Below are 22,185 nucleotides of genomic sequence, written 5' to 3'. Positions count from 1 at the left end.
GCCTGCGGACTCACAGTCTTGTTGGGAGAGACAAATGGCCCAGGGAACAGCTGTGGAAATAATTTATGGTGGCAGGTGCTGTCCAGTAAGTGAGGGTTAGGTCTGGAAATGGGGAGGCCGTCTACACAGAATGAAGGAAGGTCCCTCAGGAGCCGCTGTTCCTATCGAGAGGATGGGAATGAGGGGACGGTGGGTGAAGGAGAGAATTCAGGGCAATAGGAAAAGACTGGATGGGGTTGTTCAGCTTGGACGGAGCTTTGGTGGAATTGTGAAACTCAGTGAAAACATGTGTGCCTGTTTGGTGTATGTGTTTGGGAAACACTGGATAGAAGGTGGTAGAAGGGGGGACGCCGGGGCGGCTCAGTCGGCTAAGCATCTGGATTTCAGCTCAGGTCATGATCTCACAGTTCATGAGATGGTGGAGCCCCAAGTCACCGGGTGTCGGGCTCTGCACTGACAGTGTGGAGCCTGGTTGGGATTCTGTCTCTCTCTGCCCCTCCCCCTACTCTCTCTCTCTCAATAAATCAATAAATACATTTTAAAAAATTAAAAAAAAAAGGTGGTAGAAAGGGATAGAGCAGGATTGGATGTAAAAAAAGGGCTCTATTCTGAGGACACTAGGAAGCCATTCTTGCCTTCCTTTTCTTTTCTAGAATATTCCTTGAAAGCTTACTTTGTGACAGATTTAATTCCTGTATGAATCGTATTGCCTCACCAGTTACACTATTCTATTAGTGATTCACCATTCTATTAGCTTCTTACAAGCAGAAGCTATCTATTCAGTAATTGTGGAAGGAACGATTGAATATGTTTCCATGTGTTTGTAAGCCCTGACACATTATTACTTGGATGTTGACTTCAACCACAGTTTTAAGAAGGTGCTTTGGGGGGCACCCGGGTGGCTCAGTCGGTTAAGCGGCCGACTTCGGCTCAGGTCATGATCTCACGGTCCGTGAGTTCGAGCCCCGCGTCGGGCTCTGTGCTGACAGCTCAGAGCCTGGAGCCTATTTCGGATTCTGTATCTCCCTCTCTCTCTGCTCCTCCCCTGCTCATGCTCTGTCTCTCTCTGTCTCAAAAAAATAAATAAACGTTAAAAAAAAATTAAAAAAAAAGATTTTAATTAAAAAAAACCTTTTTTCTTAATATTTAATTTTGAGACAGAGAGAGACAGAGCATGAGCATGGGAGGGGAAGAGAGAGGGGGAGACACAGAATCCAAAGTAGGCTCCAGGCTCTGGACGCTCAACCAACTGAGCCACCCAGGCGCCCCTTAATTTTTACTTAAAGTAAACTCTACCTCCAACATGGGGCTCCACCTCAGGACCGTGAGATCCACGAGTCACATGCTCGACTGACTGAGCCAGCCAGGTGCCCCTACCGAAGTCTCTTTTTTTTATAAATTTTTTTTTCTCAACGTTTTTATTTATTTTTGGGACAGAGAGAGACAGAGCATGAACGGGGGAGGGGCAGAGAGAGAGGGAGACACAGAATCGGAAACAGGCTCCAGGCTCTGAGCCATCAGCCCAGAGCCCGACGCGGGGCTCGAACTCATGGACCGCGAGATCGTGACCTGGCTGAAGTCGGACGCCTAACCGACTGCGCCACCCAGGCGCCCCTACCGAAGTCTTTTTTTTTTTTTTTTTTTTTTTTCAACGTTTATTTATTTTTGGGACAGAGAGAGACAGAGCATGAACGGGGGAGGGGCAGAGAGAGAGGGAGACACAGAACTGGAAACAGGCTCCAGGCTCTGAGCCATCAGCCCAGAGCCTGACGCGGGGCTCGAACTCACGGACCGCGAGATCGTGACCTGGCTGAAGTCGGACGCCTAACCGACTGCGCCACCCAGGCGCCCCTACCGAAGTCTCTTTTTAAAAGATGTTAAATACTGTGCTCACTTGAACATGAATGGATCTCAGCAGTGAAGTCGTGCACGGAAGAAGTCTCACACGCGCGCGCGCGCGCACACACACACACGCTCACATGTTGTGCTTCCGTTTTTGGGGAAGTTCAGCCACAGGCAAACAATGAGTGGAGATGAACGGGGGTTCCAGCTGGGGTGGTGCAGATGCCCTCCGAGCACACACGGTAATAGGGCAAGCAGGTCCCCACAGTGGAGACAGTCTCCCCCGTTCATCGGTGGCCAGGGGAGAAGGCAGGCTGCAAACCCAGCTTCGGGGTCTCCGAGTATCCCTACCCCTGGGGCTGGGAATGGAACCCCTTCCCCCCACCCCCAACCCGGGGTTCCCAGTCTGGCACGCACCCGGGTGGGCTCCAGCCCTCGGCCTCCAGCACCCGCTGCCCCAGCCCTCCCCTGCGGCTCACCCTGGGAACTTGCTCTGGGGATTCTCCAACTCTTCTCAAGAGGTGCACCCCTCCGGACCATTCAGGCTTTGGTGTCTCTCCTGCGCTTTGAGCCTTGTTTAAATGCAGTCCTGGGTAGACTTTCGTCCGCTTCTGGGGACCACACGCCCTGCATTCCTGCAACCTGGGCTTTGCGAGTTCCCCAGGTGCTTCTAGTCCTGTGGGCAGGTTTGGGCCACGCTGGGCTGGTACGTGGTGGGAGGGGCTTAGATCTAAGTGAGGCTTCTTATCCCAAGGCTCTAGAAAGCCGTCGGACGAATCAACCAGTCTCCCTCTCCTCTTGTTTCTTTCTTTCATGAACGTTTTGGAAAACTTGGTGAAGGGGTCTGTTCTGCAAACTGGGATGGGGCACAAGCACAAGGAAGTTCCTGATCATGTAAAACTTGCACTCTGGAGTGACGTCCCAGGCAATCAATGGATGCTCTGCACTCTTAAGGGCATATTAAAAAATCCAGGGGTGCCTGGGTGGCTCAGTGGGTAAAGCGTCCCACTTCGGCTCAGGTCATGATCTCGCAGTTTGTGGGTTCGAGGCCCGTGTCAGGCTCTGTGCTGACAGTTCAGAGGCTGGAGCCTGCTTCAGATTCTGTCTCCGTTTCTCTCCACCCCTCCCCCACTCCGGCTCTGTGTGTGTCTCTCTCTCAAAAATGAACATTAGAAAGAAGAGGGGAATTAAACTTAATAAAAAATCCATGGTCGGTGGGGCACAGTCGGTTAAGTGACCGACTCTTGGTTTTGGCTCAGGTCATGATCTCATGGTTCGTGAGTTGGAGCCCCACATTGGGCCCTCCGTGCTGAAAGCTCAGATCCTGCTTGGGATTCCTCTCTCCCTCTCTCTCTGCCCCTCCCCCCCGGCTTGCTGTCTCTGTCTCTCAAAAAATAAATAGATGGGGCACCTGGGTAGCTCAATCAGTCAAGCGCCCGACTTCGGCTCAGGTCATGATCGAGCCCCACGTTGAGCTTTGTGCTGACAGTCTGGAGCCTGCTTCAGATTCCGTGTCTCCCTCTCTCTCTGCCCCTCCCCCGCTCATGCTCTGTCTCTGTCTCTCAAAAATAAACATTAAAAAAAATCATAAAAGTTTAAAAACCCATGGGAAACTGAAAAAAAAATTACCCCAAAAGAATAGGTAGACTCATTTTTTGTTGTTGTTGGAATAAACAAGGACATAGAGCTCTTCTTTTTTTTTTTTTTTAAGTTTATTTATTTAATAGCTACACCCAACTTGGGGCCCGAACTCACGACCTAGAGATGAAGAGTCTCGTGGTCCTCTGACTGAGCCACCCAAGCACCCTTGAGTTCTTTATTCCGACCAAGAAAAGATTGAGTCCACTTCTTCCTCAGCTATCGCTATTTTGTTTGTGATAATCGATGAGGAAATATTCTTACAAGGAGACCATTATCTCCCTGATAACTGTGGGAGGGGTGGAGGAATTAGGTAACGTCCTTCGGTAGCCTCCGCTGTGTGGTTGTTGCTGGGATGCTGATTCCAACAACCCGCGTTGACAAGGTATTTTGAGAAATTAAAGACTTTTTTTTAAGTGATCTCTGCACCCACTGTGGGGGCTTGAACTCACGACCCTGAGAACAAGCATCACATGCTCTACTGACTGAGCCAGCCAGGTGCCCCTGTTTTGAGAAATTTAAATATGGCCTGGGTATCAGGTTTGCAGAAATCAATGAAGATCACTCCCAAATGAGAATGAGTAAATATTCAAATATTTATTCTTTTAATTCTCAGGTTAGTTAACATACAGTGTAGTCTTGGCTTCAGTAGTAGAACCCAGAGATTCATCATTTACATACAATACCCAGTGCTCATCCCAACCAGTACCCTCCTTAATGCCCATCACCCTTTTTCCCCTCCCCCCATCAACCCTCAGTTTGTTCTCTGTATTTAAGAGTCTCTTATGGTTTGCCTCTTTCTCTGTTTTTGTTTTTTGTTTTTTTTTTAATCTTTTAACGTTTGGGGCGCCTGAGTCGGTTGGGTGTCTGACTTCTGCTCAGGTCATGATCTCTCAGTTCATGGGTTTGAGCCCCACGTCAGGCTCTGTGCTGACAGCTCAGAGTCTGGAGCCTGCTTTGGATTCTGTGTCTCCCTCTCTCTCTGCCCCTCCCTTACACTCTGTCTCTCTCTCTCTCTCTCAGAAAATGAATAAACATTAAAAATTTTTTTAATGTTTATTTATTATTGAGAGAGAGAGACACAGAGCATGAGCAGGGGAGAGGCAGACAGAGAGAGGGGGAGACACAGAATCTGAAGCAGGTTCCAGGCTCTGAGCTGTCAGCACAGAACCCAACGCGGGGCTCGAACTCAGGGACTGTGAGATCATGATCTGAGCCAAAATTGGTCACTCAACCAACTGAGCCACCCAGACGCCCCCCCCCTTTTTTTTAATGTTTATTTATTTTTGAGAGAGCACGAGCAGGGGAGGGGCAGAGAGAGGGAGACACAGGATCTGAAGCAGGCTCCAGGCTCTGAGCTGTCAGTGCAGAGCCCGATGCGGGGCTTGAACTCACAAACCGTGAGATTATGACCTGAGCCGAAGTCGGAGGTTTAACCGACTGAGCCACCCCGGTGCCCTTGCCTCCCTCTCTGTTTTTATCTCATTTTTCTTCCCTTCCCCATATGTTCATCGGTTAAGTTTCTCAAATTCCATGTATGAGTGAGGTCATGTGATATGTCTTTCTCTGACTGACTTTTTTTGCTTAGCATAATACCCTCCAGTTCCATCCAGGTTGTTGCAAATGGCAAGATTTCATTCTTTTTGGTTGCCGAGTAATGCTCCATTGTATATATAGGCCACATCTTCTTTATCCATTCATCCATCGATGGACATTTGGGCTCTTTCCATACTTTGGCTATTGTCGATAGCTCTGCTATAACCATTGGGGTGTATGTGTCCTTTCAAATCAGCACTCCTGTATCCTCTGGATAAATACCTAGTAGTGCACTTGCTGGGTCATAGTGTAGTTCTATTTTCAATTTTTTGAGGAACTTCCACACTGTTTTCTAGAGTGGCAAATATTTATTCTTGCTGTAGTGAGACCACCCCTGTCGATAATCGACTGAGTTTGTCAAGCCAGGGAGCTGACAGCTTTAGAGAAGAAAAAAGTGCCCTGATTGGAGACTGGTTGACACAGGAAGCAGGGACACCCTTTGTGGTTGGGTAGGGGGGGCATGTTTGGCTTTGTCTGGTTGGTCCAAAGGTGAAGGTGAGGGTCCGGGCAAAGATTAGGGGAGCGCTCGGTCATTAATCTGATCCAGCCCTTCTGGGCTGATGGCTACACAACTTGGGGTTTCGGTTCCCGGTTATGGGTCGGAGCTCTCAGATATGTTCTTGCTCCTGTCCAGATTCAGTCTGCCAGGCTGTCCCAGAGCTTCTCAACCTGGCACTATTGTCACTTGGGGCCGGATAACTCTTCCTGGAGGGGTCTGACCCACAAACTGAGCTGCTCAGGATGCACTTGGGTACATGCCAGTGGCACCCGCCTCCCCCCTCCGGCGTCAGCCAAAAGTGTCTCCAGGTGCTGCCAGATGTCACCAGGTGCGCGGCACCTGCCCCTGGTTGAGAACCACTGTGTTACACCAGGATTTCTTGGGTTCAACAGCGTGCTGTCCACAATGTGCATGAGTTTCATCGATGGCACTTGAGTGAAGGAAGCCACACAGAAGGGTTCCCATAGGATGATTCAATCACGTGAAGTGTACGACCAGGCGAAAGTCAAAGCAGCCTTCTGGGGTCGGGGGTGTCGTCGATGGCTTAGCAGGGGAGGCTGTGTATCCCCTCGGACCACAGCACACGCTGGAGTGGTTGCCTCTGGCCGGAAGAGAACGAGAGGGAGAGAGACTGCAATCCTCTTAAAGCCCCGCCCCCAGCATTACATCTGTCTGTAAGGTGCTGGTTCGTGAGGAGTGCACAGTGGAAAGTGCGGAGCAGTTGGCTTGGCCACTGGCCCGCTCTGAGGCCACCCAGGTTCTGAAGCTCAGGATGGACCAGAGATGCCAGAACCCCAACGCTGCCCCTGCACAACCTGAGGACACCTTTGTGGGACAGGTGCACAGCCTTATGGGCATCTTCCTGCATGGGAGCACCAAGGCCAGGTCTGACAGGTAACAAGTGCATAATCCCACAGGCTCAGAATCTTACATGTTCCTGACAAAGCACACGGTGAATGGGATCGTCTTTGGCTCATTCGCAGATGCTACAAGCACAGGGAGAGAGTGGTTAGGAAGGAAGAAGGCCTGAGAATTTCCTTGGAAGGGCTTGTGGCGTTTCCATTGTCTTAGTAGAGGGAGAAGCAAAAAAGAAAAAAAAGAAAAGAAGAGAAAAATTGGAGAGGATTGGGGGACTGGAGATATTTGGGTGTTCAGGACATAAAATAATGGCTGGGGAGGTGACCAAAAAAATAAATAAATAAAAAGGAAAACTAGAAAGAAAAATAACCAACTTCCCACTTACTGACATTGGCTAAATCTTATTAGCGGAACAATGATGAAGAAAAGACAAAATCACAAAATCAAGACAGAAGAACCAGGAAAAAAGATAACTGTCCTTAGTAGTCCCATTATGTATATATGTATATCTTTATTGAGATATAATGAAAACATTTTTTCCTCCAGCTTTACTGAGATACAATTGATACATAACATTGTGCAAGTTTAAGGTGTACACCAAGATGTTGATTTGTTACGTTTACGTATTGCAAAATGATGACCATCATGGCATTAGCTGATGTCTCCATGCTGTCCTGACTGTTTTTTTTGTGTGATGTACATAGTATCACACTTCTGTGTCTTCTGATGACTTTATACATTCAGGTAGGCTCCATCCTAATACAGACATGAAACATCACCATCCCCAGTAAGTTTTACTGCCTCTTTCTGCTTAATTCCACCACACGGGCATTTTTGTGTCTTTTTTTTTCTTTTCATGGAGCATCATGGTTTTGAAATGCGTCCAGGTTGTGTAGATCTCATATCTGTCCCTTGTTTGGGCATCGTTGCAAATGACAATATGTAACGTTTTGTGTCTGGCTTCTCTCATAAGGCTCTTTGTGGTGATGTAGAACCAAAGGGATTAGCAGTGAAACTTGCAGAAAGAATCTGTGATTCCAAAATGGGACAAAGGGAGTAGATATTAGGATCTTGACAGCAGCCAAAGTGGACTATTTTGTGGCCAATGGAATGGTCTGGGAGAGCCTTCAAATTGGGGCATATGCGGAGTTGGAAGGAAGGTATTGGATGATCTGTGTAAACCAGGGACGCAGGGTAGGCACCATGAGAGAATCCTGGAGATGTAGCCATGTTTCTCTTGGAAGAGCTGGTCTTGAGGTCCACCCCAGCTACATGCTCTTGTGCAGGTTCTGGTTTTTGCTGCATGTGCTTGTATTGGGCTTTCTTGAGTTTTGCTCTGTGGTTCTTGAACCAAACCTAAGGAGGAAAAGAGTGGAGCAACTGGTTGGTGAATCCAAAAGAGAGTCCACATGTTTTCATTTTACCCGATACCATGGACAGTGCTAGGTGAGCCCAGCTAGTTGTGCAACTCTGCTTCTCAGATCCTATAGCTGCAAACTCTCCCGACATATGTGAAAGGGAGCAGGAATGAGAGGTGGTGGGGACAGAAAGTGAGGCAAGGGGGGCACCTGGGTGGCTCAGTCGGTTGGGCGTCTGACTTCGGCTCAGGTCACGATCTCACTGCTTGTGGGTTCGAACCCCGCGTCAGGCTCTGTGCTGACAGCTCGGAACCTGGAGCCTGCTTCGGATTCTGTGTCTCCCCCTCTCTCTGCCCCTCCCATGCTCATGCTCATGCTCTGTCTCTCAATAATGAATATATAAAAAAAAGAAAAAGTGAGGCAGGGATCAAAACACCCAGAGCAGGAGAGACTGATGTCAGCACACTGAGGCTCATGGGCCAATTTTTACCTGCAACCGTGTTTTTGTATGGTGCATAAACTAAGAACAGCGTTGTTTGTGTTTTTTTTTTTTAAGTTTTTATTTATTCATTTAAGTAATCCCTACACCCATCTTAGGGCTTGAACTCACCATCCCTAGATCAAGAGTTGCATGCTCTTCTGACTGAGCCAGCCAGGTGCCCCTAAGAACAGGTGTCACATCTTTAAATGGTTGACAGAAAAAGAGGGGAAAAAAAGCACAATAAGAATATTTGTGACCTGTGAAAATTATATAAACTTCGAATGTGTGTCTATAAAATTTTATGGGAATGCAGGCACACCCATTCATTTACTTATTGTTGATGGCTGCTTTCACACTGTCCCTGCAGAGCTGAATAATTTTGGCAGACGTGACACAGCCCACAGAGTCTAAACTATTTCCTGCCTGGCCCTCTACGGAGAAAAGATTTGCTGATCTTTGCTCTAGGGGTTGGGAGGGAGGGTTTGGGGGTAAGAGTCTGGGTCTTTGGAATCTTGGAGACCAGAGTGGTATTAAGCTTCAGGAATTATCCTAGGGTCTCTGAATTCAGGGTATTCCGGGGAGGTGGCTTGGCAAGGTGAGGCTTTATTTTCCAACCTGGAGTACTGTCGGGTGGATCCCCAGTTTCAAGGCCATCTCCTTCTGCAGGCTGGGTGGGGGGTAAGGGTTCTGACTGAACAAGAATTCCAAGGCTTCCAGTTGGTCCTCAGTGAACATTGTTCGTTTCCTATGTGAATGCTTCTGGTGCTTTCCTGGGAGGGGAGGAGACAAAGGTACAGATGAAGTGTTTCCACAACTCTAAGACACAGGTGTAAGGCACTTCCCTTCCTCAAACACCGGAACTCCTCCTCCCTGTGCACAGAGGTCAGGCTTGGCTCTCAGTCAGGTGACTGAGAGTCCCAGATATGTATGCATGGCGTGAATGACTTTCTGGTTCTGTTTCCTAAGCTTCATTTTGTCACAGCTGGTCTTCCATATACTCAGCATAGGAAAGCACTATATATATTTAAAAAGATTTTTTTGTTGTTGTTAACGTTTACTTTTGAGAGACAGAGAGAGAGAGAGAGAGAGAGAGAGAGAGAGAGAGAGGAGAGGTGTGAGCAGGGGAGGGGCAGAGAGAGGGAGACACAGAATCCAAAGCAGGCTCCAGGCTCTGAGCTGTCAGCACAGAGCCTGACGCGGGGCTCGAACTCACAAACTGCGAGATCACGACCTGAGCCCAAGTTGGACGCTTCACTGACTAAGCCACCCAGGTGCACCAAGGATTTTGTTTTTAAGTAATCTCTACACCAAATGTCAGCTTGAAGTTACAGCCCTGAGGTCAAGAGTTGCATGCTCTACTGACTGAGCCAGTGAGGTGCCCCTGGAGAGGGTTATTTAAATAAAGATATTGTGGCTCCTGGGTGGCTCAGTCAGTTGAGCATCCGACTCTTGATTTTGGCTCAGGTCATGATCTCAGGGTGCTAGGATTGCACTCAGTGTGGAGACTGCTTGGGATTCTCTCTCTCTCCCTCTGCCAACTCCCCTGTTCACGTTTTCTCTCTCTCTAAAATAGCAATTAAAAAAAGGATCCCTTGTGTGTCGACTCCTAGATTGTGTGTGTGGGGGGAGGGGTGGACAGGTATAAGGGCAATCTGTGTACCTTCTGCTCAATTTTGCTGTGAAACTAATACTGCTCCAAAAATAGTCGATTAATAATAATAAAACATGGTTACTTTCATGGATTACATTAGTGAAGACACAGATATACACAAACTAAAAGTGTTAAAATACACAGTACTTTACGTAGTGCTAAGTACTCTATAGAGAAGCAAAATTCAGAACAGGGGATAAGGAATTTGTGTGTGTGTGTGTGGGGGGGGGTTAGTTTTAATGACCAGTGAGCGAAGGTCTGTCTGGATGAGGTGAGGGAGTGAGCCATGTACTTCCTTTCAGGAAGGGAAATGCAGACAGAGGGAACAATCCCCGAGGAGCGATGAAGAGATGAGTATTGCATAGAGAAGATGAGTGGAGAGGTGTTGAGAAATCAGTGTTTCAGGGAACAGGTCATACAGGGTCCTATCAGGGAGGTGGACAGAGTGTGGGGGTCATCTGGTTCCTGTAGCATCTAGCGCTTCTGGGTTCCTTGAGCTCAACAGGTTATCAGAAGAATAGACAATTGTAGGGGTCACTGGTTCTCTAGCATCTGGACTGATATTTCCGTGAGACAATAGATTTGGGATGAGGGCATCCAGTGACAGACAATGAGACAGAGTCTCCAGGAGTCCCAGCTTTGAGTCCCAGCATGGCACTGACCTTTAACACGTGTGTTTGCTCCTTCAGGGTTCAGAAGTTTCAAGTGTAGTTGGAGATGACTAAAGTCCCTCTCTCACAAGGCTACTGAGGATTCAATTAGGTCATGTCTGAAATGCAGGACTTAACATATCATGAGGCTTCAAGGAACGCACTGAATCTCACACACAGTATATCGATGTCATTCTCCCATGCACATGGTGCTTTCAACATGGTCCTCACCTCCTGGTGTTAACACCTTTGTGTACTTCCCATCCAACATGGTACCCGACTTGGTCAGCTTACAGAAAATACCATGAGATGTCACTTCTGAGCTTATGAAAGTCTCTGTGCCTTCTGTCTTGGACACTTTCTCTCTTTTGGATCACTTGTTCCAGGGGAAGCCATATGGAACATCCCTACGGCAAGGCCCTCTTGGCAAGGATCTGAGGTCTCCAGAGGAAAGTCAGTGAGGAGCTGAGGCCTTTAGCCAACAGCTTTGTGAACGAGCTCTCTTGGAAGTGGATCAGTCCTCCAGGCTCAGTGAAGTCTTAGATGACTGCATTCCTTGTTGACAGCTTGATTACAACAACCTCACGAGACCCCGGACTGAACTCCACTATGCATTTTTAACCATTTTATTGAGATAGAGTTGACGTATACTAAACTACGTATTTAAAGTGTGCAATCTCAGTAAATTTTGATATACGTATACTGACACGCTCATGAAATTATCTCCGCAATCAACACAATGCATAGATCTATTTATCCTCCATTTCCTCGGATCCCTTTCAAAGTCATCCACCTGATGTCCTCAGGTCATTGTGGCCTTGACTCCATACTTGTTAAGCACAATAAGACAAGATAAATAAAAAACAGAAAAAAGGAAAAGATGAATATAGGCCAAGTTCACTTATGAAAATAGTTTCAAAAGTCCTTAAAATACGTTAACTGAACCCAACATTGCTATTTTAAATAAATACATCAAGAGTAAGTATGTTTTATCTCAAAGGATAGGATATTTATCAGAGCTTATCAGACTGTACAGGTTAAATATGTGAAGTTTATTATATGCCAACTATATCTCAATAAAGCTGTTAAAAGTAAAAATCTTAGGAGCCAACTTGATTATTTATATTTATAGGACTCTACACCCAACAATGGCAGAAATTAAGTATTCTTTCCAGTACATATGGAACATTCATCCGGATAGAGCATATGCTGGGCCCCAAACCAAGTCTGAAAAAATTTTAAATGATTTAAATCATACAAAATATGTTCTCTGAACATAGGAGTTAAGATAGAAATGTGTAACAAAAATAACTGTAACATCTCTCCTCCAGTGTCTGAGATTAAACACATTTCTGAATCAAACATGGGACAAAGAAGAAATCAAATGGTATTCGGTCAACTGGATATCCTTACAGGAAAAAGAATGAACTTCAACCTTTATCTTGAACCATATGCAAAAAATGAGCTACGAGTAGATTTCAGACATAAATATAAAGCCTAACTCTAAAACTTCTGGAAGAAAACATCAGAGAAAATCTTTGAGACCTTGGGTCAGACAAAGGTGTCAACAGCACAGAGTATAAAAGTAAAAATCGAACTGGGGTTTACAAAGATGAAAAAGTTTGCTCTTCAAAAGACTGCGTTGAGAAAATAGACGATGGGGCACCTGGGTGGCTCGGTTAAGCCTCCGACTTCGGCTCAGGTCATGATCTCATGGTTTGTGAGCCTCATGTTGGGCTCTGTGCTGACAGCTTAGAACCTGGAGCCTGCTTCGGATTCTGTGTCTCCTTTTGTGTCCGCCCCTCCCTTGCTCATGCTCTGTCTCTCAACAGTAAATGTTAAAAAGAAAAGAAGAGGTGAGTACATAATGGAAGAAAATATTCATACTACATGTGTCAAATTCATATCCAGAATGTACAAAGAATTCAATGACCTAACAATTCTGTTCCTAGTAAAAACACCACATGAAGGCTTGTATGTGAATGTTCCTACCAGTTTTATTCATAGTAGCCAAAAATTTGGGATAACCCAACAGTATTCATCATACAGCAAGTAATGGATAGCCAAATTGTGTTGTATTCATACAATGGAATAGTACTTCTCCACTAAAATAGAATGAGCCACTCATACAACATGAACGTATCCCAAAAACATGCTGGGCAAAGGCAGGGGCACGCACAGAAGAGCACATACTCTGTATGTTGATTTATAGGCAATACTAGGCAAGCGAAGATAATCTGTAGGGCAAGAAAGCAAATCACATGGTGCCTGAGGCTAGTGGTCCCCGTGTTGTGTGTGGGGACGGGGTTGGGGGATGATGACCACAATAGGATGTGAACTGTTTTAGGGTGATGGAGATGTTCTGTGTTTCCACTGGGGTGGCGGTTCATAGGCATGTACACTTGTCAAAACTTACTTTTAAGTGTGCACGTAAAAATGGATAGACTTTAATCATAAATTGCACATCAATAAAGTTGATCTTTGTAACCCCCAAAAAGAAGATCTTGGCAAATCAGGGCGCAAAGCCATCTTGCCACGCTCTGTGAAAGTTATATATTAAATCCCTCTAGCAAACACTGTACTTAATGGAAAAACATGTGCATTTCTGTGGAGTCAGGAACATGAAAGGGACATCTATAAGCACCGTGACAGTGTAATCTAGTTCCATTATAAGGAAAGAAAAAAAAATATGTAAGATCAGAAGGGAAGAGATAAAACGGATTCTCTGTAGGTAATCTTATTTACTAGAAAAGCCAACAGAATTCCACAGGTAAGGGCTTTTAGAGCTATTGAGAGTTAAGCAGTTTTTCTAGTTAGAAGACCTATAACATTTCTCTGTACCAGCCATGTTCAGCTGGAAACAAAATTGGAAAAGCGAAAGACGACATTCACAAAAGCAGCCCCAAACTCCCAAGATACCTACAAATTACTGAGAGAGGACGGGAGCCTCGAGGGGCTTCAGTGAGAAAGTCACAGCTTAAAACCATTTGAGGACACTTTCTGAAGACTTATCTTTATGACCTCTGAGCAGGGAAGGATTTCGACATGCGACACATGAGTAAACCATGAAAGAAGCAACGCTACATTTGACTACCTTACAATCAAGAAACGCTATTCAAAGTTTCCTTAACAGAACGAAACAAAGTGGAGAACATAAATGGATAAAGAAGATGGGGGGGGGAGGGTCAGAAACATGAAAGGGATATGACAGAATGGAATATCATTCATTCCCGCCATTTGCAACAACATGGATGGACCTTGAGGGCGTTATGTGAAGTGAAATACATCCGAGAAAAGACAGGTACCGTATGGTACCACGTATATGTGGAATCCATAAAAGATGAACTTGTAGAAACAGCGTAGCATGGTGGTTGCCAGGCACGGGGGTGGGCGGTGCAGGTAGTGGTAGTGGTGGGTGGGTTGGGGAGATGTTACAGGTTGCAAACTTTTGCGACAAGTAGATGAGTAAGGGCTCTGTAGATTGAATACCCAGCACAGTGATTAGAGTCAACAGTACTATATTATACACTTAAAAATGGCTAAGTGACCAGATCTTTTGTTTTGGGAGAGAGAGCGCGAGTGCGAACCTGAGCGGTAGAGGGACAGAGAGAATCTTAAGCACCTGCCCGCCCAGTGCGGAGCCCAACACAGAGCTCAATCTTATGACCCTGAGATGAAGACTTGAGCCGAAACCAAGAGTCGGACGCTTACCGGACTGAGTCAGGCAGGCGCCCCACTGAGTGACCAGATCTTAAATGTTGTCGCCACAGAAAAGAAAATGATAATTATGGGTTGTGATAGAGGTGTCAGCTAACATTGTGGTGCTAATCGTATTGAAATACATAAATGTATCAACACATTGCACACCTTAAACTCACACGATGTTATGTGTGTCCATTATTCGTCGAAAACAAACATCCTTACCCTCGCAGCGTGCCAGACGCTTTTTCTGGGTGCTTTGTGAATACCAGCTGACTCGATTCTGACTTCCCCACGTGGTTGGTACAGATGGGGAAACTGAGGCACGGGGAGACTAAATGATGGGTTTGAGGCTGTGCTGTGCTCCATTTTTGGAGAACCAGTGGCCAACACGTGTAGTTTATTGAACTGGGCTCCAGCGTTCATGACAGAGGGTTCTAGGGCTCCTGTTTTTGTGCTGTGAGCTTGGAGCAAGCATATCATCCCCTGCAACGTTAACTTTTTATTTTGTTTTTATTTATTTTTAAATGTTTATTTTTGAGAGAGAGACCGAGTGTGAGCAGGGGAGGGGCAGAGAGAGAGAGAGGGAGGCAGAATCCGAAGCAGGCTCCAGGCTCTGAGCTGTCAGCACAGAGCCCGACGCAGGGTCAAACCCACAAACCGTGAGATCATCCAGGTGCCCCATCAATGTTATCTTTAAAATGGAGACTTCTAGCTGTTACGACTCTATTATTTTTTAAAGAAGACATCTCTACGCCAAACGTGGGGCCAGAACTCAAAACCCTGAGATCAAGAGTTGCACACACTACTGGCTGAGCCAGCCTGGCATGCCAGGTTGTAGCCACTTTAAAAGATTTTAGTGTTTGGGGCGCCTGGTGGCTCAGTCGGTTAAGCATCCGACTTCGGCTCAGGTGGTGATCTCGTGGTTTGTGAGTTTGAGCCTCGCGTCGGGCTCTGTGCTGACAGCTCAGAGCCTGTAGCCTGGTTCAGATTCTGTGTCTCCCCTTCTCTGACCCTCCCCCGTTCATGCTGTCTCTCTCTGTCTCAAAAACATTAAAAAAAATTTTTTTTTAAGATTTTAATGGTTGATTGTGCCTGAAAGTGGTTTAGCACAAGCCCTGATTTCCAGAGTTCTTGGCTAAGCTCCCATTGTGTCATTTAATCATCCCAGTGGGGATCAGAGGCTCTATTTCTGAAGGATGAGAGGCATTATGTCATAGGTAACCAGGGGAAGATTTGGAATTCAAAGGCAGAATTGGGGGGCGGTGGGAAGCCTGGGTGGCTCAATCCGCTGAGCATCCGACTTTGGCTCAGGTCATGATCTCACGATTCGTGAGTTCAAACCCTGTGTTAGGCTCTTTGCTGTCAGGGCAGAGCCAGCTTAGGACCTCTATCCTCTGTGCTCTCTGTCCCCCCCTCCCCCAATAAACATTAAAAAAACAACAGTGAACTGGGTTTCCCTCTGATTGGTTTTGTCCTCCGATAGCCTCACCTCCAGATAGCCTCACCTCCACCATCCTTCTCAGCTGACTCCTCACATATTATCTTTCAGTTCACATCCCTCTGGCTTACCTTTAGGAAGGACCCCTGGGTCTGACATCCTGAGATCTAGATGGGTTTCCATGCTCTGCTCCTGTGACAAGAGCTGGCAAATGAGGCATCTCGACTTAAATACCTCCCTCGACAGCCACACCCTGGTCCCACCCCTCCACCTCTTAATATCTTTCCCTCTCCATCCATTAATCCGATCCCTGGGTCCTTGAGCCCCCCCAGTCCTGTGCCATCTGTCTGATGTGGCGTCCACACCCCAGCAGCAGCATCACCCGAGAGCTTACTAAGCAGAATCAATACATAGTGATGCAAGGGTACGAACTTCCAGCTCTAAAACTAACAGGTTCTGGTAATGCACAGCATGGTGATGAGAGCTCCTAATACTGTATTATAGACTTGATGCCGAGGGGGTGGATCTTACGGGTTCGCACCACAAAAGAAATGTAGGTGATGTGATGGGACGGACGTCTTAAATGCCACTCTGGCCGCGGTCGCGTTGAAACTAGTCGTACACTTGAAACGTCCTCATGCTATGTGTCCATCACATCTCTGGGGAACTAGAAGAAAATGCAGATTCTGCCAAACTGGAGCCTGAGTCTGCATTTCACAGAGGAACCGGGCTGTGCTGTAGATCAGTGTCTCTGAGGGTCTCCTGGAGCATTTGCTAAAACAGGGGTTGCTGGGACCAGCACCCAGTGTTTCTGGTTCAACAAGGCTGGACTGGGGCTTGAGGATTATCGTACCTCACGAGTTCCCAGGTGACGGTACCTCCGTGATGGGGTCTGGGAGGGTGTCTCTGGTTGCTTGGGGAGCACTTAGGTGTTCTTTAGTGGTTAGTCTGTGACTGACATCCTTCTAAGCACCTGCATATCCTAGTTATTTAATCCACTTGCTCTCATTTTACAGATGAGGAAACAGACAAAAGGCAAGGTTAATCGACTTGGCCAATATCCGGTAACCAGTAAGTGTCAGAGGCAGTATTTTGACCAGCGAGGTGCTATTGCCCCTAAGTCCAGTTGGGGGAGCCAGAGGGCCCGCAAGTGAGCAAAGAAAACCCCGACTTCATGGGATCATTGCGTAGAAAGAAACAAACACACTGAAATAAAGGGGCTAAATGAAGATACTTTAGAAACAGTACTTCTAGTAAGCCTACATCTTGTAACTAGATTTCTGCCTGCCTTTTGTCTTGGGTTTTGTATTCTGGACCGGAAAGCATCCAGCCAACTTTCCTATCATTTCAGCAGTTAAAAAAAAAAAAAAAAAAAATCCGCCTAATGAGACATGATGATCGGATAATGAGAAATAATCACATCATCATCATCCGATAATCAGCATCATCTCTGATGAACTGGAGTAACAAATAATGTACCCGAGAGGCAACGAATACATCTTCAGTGGTGAATCCAACACACCAACAATTTATAAGCCATAGTTTCATCTCGTAGTGTCAGAAACCACTTTGAAAAGGGCCTCCGTTCTGCTTTCTTTTTATGGATTTGCCTAGTAGGGATATTTCACATAATGGGATCATACACTACATGACCTCTTGCGTCTTAGTATTCACTGAGCATGTTGTTTTCAGAACCCTTGTATCTGTGGCTGAATTAGACTCCAGTGCATGGATATACCATAATTGGCTTATTCATCGGTTGATGGATAGATGGGCTGGCAGCAGAGAGAATGGAGAGTAAGTGTGTAATGAGCACAGGGATTATTTGGGGGTTAATGAAAGCGTTTCGAAGCTAGATACAGGTGGTGGTTGTACGACATTGTGTGTACTAAATACTGCTGAGTTGTTGACTTTAAAATGGTTAATTTTGGGGGCGCTTGGCTGGTCCAGTCAGTGGAGCGTGCAACTCTTGATTTTGGGGTCGTGAGTTTGAGCTCTACGTTGGGGGTACAGATTGCTTTTATTTTTTTATTATTTTTTTTATTATTTATTTTTTAAAATTTTTTTAAGATTTTTTTTTTTAATCTTTATTTTTGAGACAGAGACAGAGTGTGAGCAGGGGAGGAGCAGAGAGGGAGGGAGACACAGAATCTGAAGCAGGCCCCAGGCCCCAAGCTGTCAGCACAGGGCCTGACGCGGGGCTTGAACTCACCAACCGAACCGTGAGATCATGACCTGAGCCGAAGTCGGATGCTCAACCGACTGAGCCACCTAGGCACCCCTACAGATTGCTTTTAAAAAAAATCTTAAAAATAAAATAGTTGGGGCACCCGGATGGCTCAGTCAGTTAAGTGTCTGACTCTTGATTTTGGCTCAGGTCATGAAATCTTTCATCGTGGGAATGATGTGTCCCACTTGGCATGAAAACAGAATTTGCTTGGGATTCTCTCTCTTTCCCTCTCTCTCTGCCCCTTTCCGCATGTTCTCTCTCTCTCTCTCTCTCTCTCTCTAAACTTTAAAAATAAAATAAAATGGTTAATTTTATGTTAAGTGCATTTCACCTCAATACAAAAAAAAAGCCACTAAGAAAGTCACATAAAGTCCACTTGTCAGGGGTACAACGGCATGCATTCCCTCAAGCTGTTACCATCAGTCTAGTCAAGGGGCTAAAGCCATAGCTTGCTTGTTTCTGTCCTTGGGTACAATTTTTACCCTTTCTTGGGAAAGGGCCAACTGCTATAGGTTGACCTCAGGAGGACCCAAATGCTATAGAAAACTTTGTTTAAAGACACTTTTATTTATTGATTTATTTACTAATTTTTTTTAATGTTTACTTTTGAGAGAGAGAGAGACAGAGCATGAACGGGGGAGGGTCAGAGAGAGAGAGGGAGACACAGAATCTGAAGCAGGCTCCGGGCTCTGAGCTGTCAGCACAGAGCCCGATGCGGGGCTTGAACTCACAGACCATGAGATCATGACCTGAGCTGAAGTAGATTACCAACAAACTGAGCCACCCAGGTGCCCATGTTTTTTTTTTTTTTTTTTTTTTTTTTAAGAAGGGGGGCACCTGCCTGGCTCAGTGGGAAGAGCGTGCAGCTCTTGATCTCGGGGTCATCAGTTTAAGTCCCAAGTTGGGTGTAGAAATTACTTAAAAAAATGTTTAAAAAAAAAAAAAAGAAAAGATAATCTTTATATGCCAAATCTTTATTGAGGTAGCTCATACCTTTTTAGGGGTTTCACTACACTTTATGTTTTCTTTATTTTACTTCATATTTAAAATTTTTATTGTATTTTATATTTTGTTTTTATTTTAAATTTAATTTTATATTTTATATACTCATATATATGTATATATTTTAAGTTTACTTATTTTGAGAGACACACAGAGTATGAGGGAGGGGCAGAGAGAGGGGGGAGAGAGCGAGAATCCCAATCAGGCTCAGCACTGTCAGCACGAAGCCCGATGTGGGGCTCGAACTCACGAACTGTGAGATCACGGCCTGAGCTGAAGTCAAGAGTCGACGCTTAGCTGACTGAGCCACCCAGGCGACCCTTGTCTTTTATATTTTTTATTTATTTTTTTAGAGAGACAGAGCACAAGAGGGGGAGGGGCAGAGAGAGAGGGAGACACAGAATCTGAAGCAGGCTCCAGGCTCTGAGCTGTCAGCACAGAGCCCGATGCAGGGCTTGAACCCATGAGCTGTGAGACCATGACCCAAGCCTAAGTGAGGTGCTTAACCAACTGAGCCACCCAGGTGCCCCTACAAGTTTGTTGTTTTACTTTTGTACTTTATTCATTTAATTTTGTATCTTATTGTATCTTTTATATTTTATTTATTTACCTCGGCTGGGTACAGTATTAACAGCACACGACCGGGTAGCTCTCCGTATGACTCTCCCTACGACTCTCCCCTGCTCCAGGGCGTCTGGGACGGACAATGTCAAGGATGGGAGATTCTCTGTGTCGGGTGACTGAATTGGGGCAGCTGAGGGCCTCTCTCTTCCTTTTGAGCTCTTGCTGGGGCTGGCGGGCCAGGGCTTCTGTGCCTTGGAGGCCACACTGCAGTCACATTTACTATCGTCCCAGGCAAGGAGCCTAACGTGGTGCCAGAACTGGCAACAGGTGGAAGACCAGGTGTCCCTACTGGAGACGCAGGAGACAGCCTGCTCTGTGCTGCCCAGGATGCCCCGCAGGGGGCCCTCTGATGCTGACTTCACCACCCTGCTGATGTCGCCATACTGAACAGCTTCAGAAGGACCCACGCTGGCTGTGGGGACACAGAAGGTCATGAGCGAGCTTCCCATTCAGCCCAGGGATGAGTCTGCCAACAGCCTTGACAGTCCCTGCAGAAGCAGGGATGTTATTCTGGGCAGCCCCTCCCTCCTTATGCCCCAGCTTCCCAGAGGGGCCGTCCATGGTCTTCTGGCCGGCTGTGACGGCAGGGACTGTGGTCGTGAGTCCTTCCACGATGCCACAGTTGTCATGGATGACCTTGGCCTGGAGGGGCCAAGTAGTTGGTGGTAAGGGAGGCCTTGCTGACGACCTTCAGGGAGCTGTCCTCGTTCTCATGGTTCACACCCATTACAAAGCATGAGGCGTGTCAGCAAATGGGGCAGAGATAATGACCCTCTTAGTTCCACTCTTCAAGTGAGCCCCAGCCTTCTCCAGGGCGGTGAGGACACTGGCTGACTCCACAACTTATTCAGCACAGGGTTCACCCCATGTGATACTCTTGATCCTGGAAGATGGACATGGGCTTTCCGTTGATGACAAGGCTTGACTGTGCCACTGAGCTTGCCTTGGGTGGGGTCATTGCAACACGTGGACCATGCAGCTGAGGTCAGTGAAGGGGTCGTTGATGGCAACAATATCCACCTTACCAGAGTTAAAAGCAGACCTGGTGACCAGACGCCCAATACGCTCAAATCCATTTCCTCTGACCTTCACCGTTGTGTGAAAGTCACACATCTCAGAGACGCCACTGGCACCACACAAGATTTGGCTGCCTGTCACCTGGGAGGAGCAGAGGGTCTAAACTTTTAAAATTAAATGGTTTCAGAAATTCCACCTGAGTCTGAAGAAGCATACCTCAGGGATAAGCCTTGCAGCTTCAGGGAGAGACAGGAAGACATTAATGAATTTGAGTTAGTAGTGTTTTTCAACCATGGCTGAGTTTTTAAAAATGCCCGGGGCTCCACCCCAGGGTCAGGTCAATCAACTCAAATCTCTGCAGGTGGGGCCTCAGCATAAAGATTTGCATGCAATCCTCAAGTGGTTCCCGAGCACTGGTAGGGTTGGAAATTGTTTAGCTCAGTCTCCACCTGGGAGAGGAGGATTCTACTGCCATCTAGTGGGTTAGAGGCTAAGGATTGATGCTAAACATCTCACATTGCACACACAACAAAGCCCCCACAACAAAGAATCACCAGTCTCCAAAGGTAAAGGTCAGTAGCAACAAGGTTGAGAAACTCTGCCTTAGACTGTATCAACCACCGTACTTCCTTGGTGAGGCTCTCTACCCCCCTCTAATTACTTCTTTCTATAGACTGAACCCTGTAATTTTCTTCCATCACATAGTCACATGGCTTCTCTCACTTCATCCAAATCTCTGCTAAGATATCACCTCCTCAAAATAAAAATAAGCGGGGCCCCTGGGTGGCTCAGTCGGTTGAGCGTCTGACTTCAGCTCAGATCATGATCTCGCAGTTCGTGAGTTAGAGCCCTGCATCGGGCTCTGTGCTGACAGCTCAGAGCCTGGAGCCTGCTTCGGATTCTGTGTCTCCCTCTCTCTCTGCCCCTCCCCCGTTCATGCTCAGTCTCTCTCTGTCTCAAAAATAAACATTAAAAAAAAAAGAAAAAAGAAAGAAAAATAAGCACAACACCCCCTCCATCCCCAAATCAGAACAAGTAAATGCTCTCCCTAAGCATCCTATCTTAAAAAGCACCCATCAGTCTTCATTCCTTTGTACTGTCTTATTTTTCTTTAGCATATTTATTATTTCTTGACACTAAATTTTTAAGTTTTTAAAATGTTTATCTATTTTTGAAAGAGGGAGACAGAGCATGAGCGGGGGAGGGGCAGAGAGAGAGGGAGACACAGAATCCAAAGCAGGCTCCAGGCTCCGAGCTGTCAGCACAGAGCCCTACGCGGGGCTCGAACTCACAGACCATGAGATCATGACCTGAGCCGAGGTCAGTGCTTAAGGGACTGAGCCACTCAGGTGCCCCTTGACGTTAAATTTTATATCTCTTCATTGCCTGGCTCATTTACTGGACTGTAGTATCTTTGAAACCAGGGTCTTTTTTGTTCCTCATTGAATTCACCCATTTATTCAATGTATATTAATTGGCTGACTCTACGAGTTACTGCTCTAGACACCAGAGACACAGAACACACAGACAAACCCACATGAGTTTATAGTTTAAGGAGATTGCATCACATTTTATGGGGGAATGCATCTAAAGTACTGG

General features: G+C 46.4%; 1 protein-coding gene across 1 annotated transcript; it reads right to left on the bottom strand.

Moving 5' to 3' along the window:
* Positions 1 to 7,399: 7,399 nt before the first annotated feature.
* DPRX (divergent-paired related homeobox) lies at positions 7,400 to 20,296 on the bottom strand. Its single transcript, XM_030297379.1, has 4 exons — positions 20,206 to 20,296; positions 19,859 to 19,981; positions 8,888 to 9,042; positions 7,400 to 7,789 (listed from the first exon to the last, which is right to left on the bottom strand). The coding sequence occupies exons 1-4, from the start codon at positions 20,294 to 20,296 to the stop codon at positions 7,400 to 7,402; spliced, it is 759 nt and encodes a 252-aa protein (XP_030153239.1).
* Positions 20,297 to 22,185: the final 1,889 nt, after the last annotated feature.

The sequence above is a fragment of the Lynx canadensis genome, chromosome E2 (assembly GCF_007474595.2).
Source record: "Lynx canadensis isolate LIC74 chromosome E2, mLynCan4.pri.v2, whole genome shotgun sequence".
NCBI lineage: Eukaryota > Metazoa > Chordata > Mammalia > Carnivora > Felidae > Lynx > Lynx canadensis.
The sequence above is the reverse complement of the archived record's forward strand: the minus strand, read 5'-3'. Positions and strand labels throughout refer to the sequence as shown.

What these genes read in the sequence shown, in the direction of transcription:
- DPRX (XM_030297379.1), bottom strand. Translation starts at nt 20,296, where the DNA reads ATGGGTGTGAACCATGAGAACGAGGACAGCTCCCTGAAGGTCGTCAGC. An exon ending in CTTGGCCCCTCCAGGCCAAG is followed by an intron (nt 19,982 to 20,205) that starts GTCATCCATGAC and finishes GTGTCCCCACAG; the next exon opens with CCAGCGTGGGTCCTTCTGAA. An exon ending in GGCTGTCTCCTGCGTCTCCA is followed by an intron (nt 9,043 to 19,858) that starts GTAGGGACACCT and finishes CTCCCCTCCCAG; the next exon opens with GAAAGCACCAGAAGCATTCA.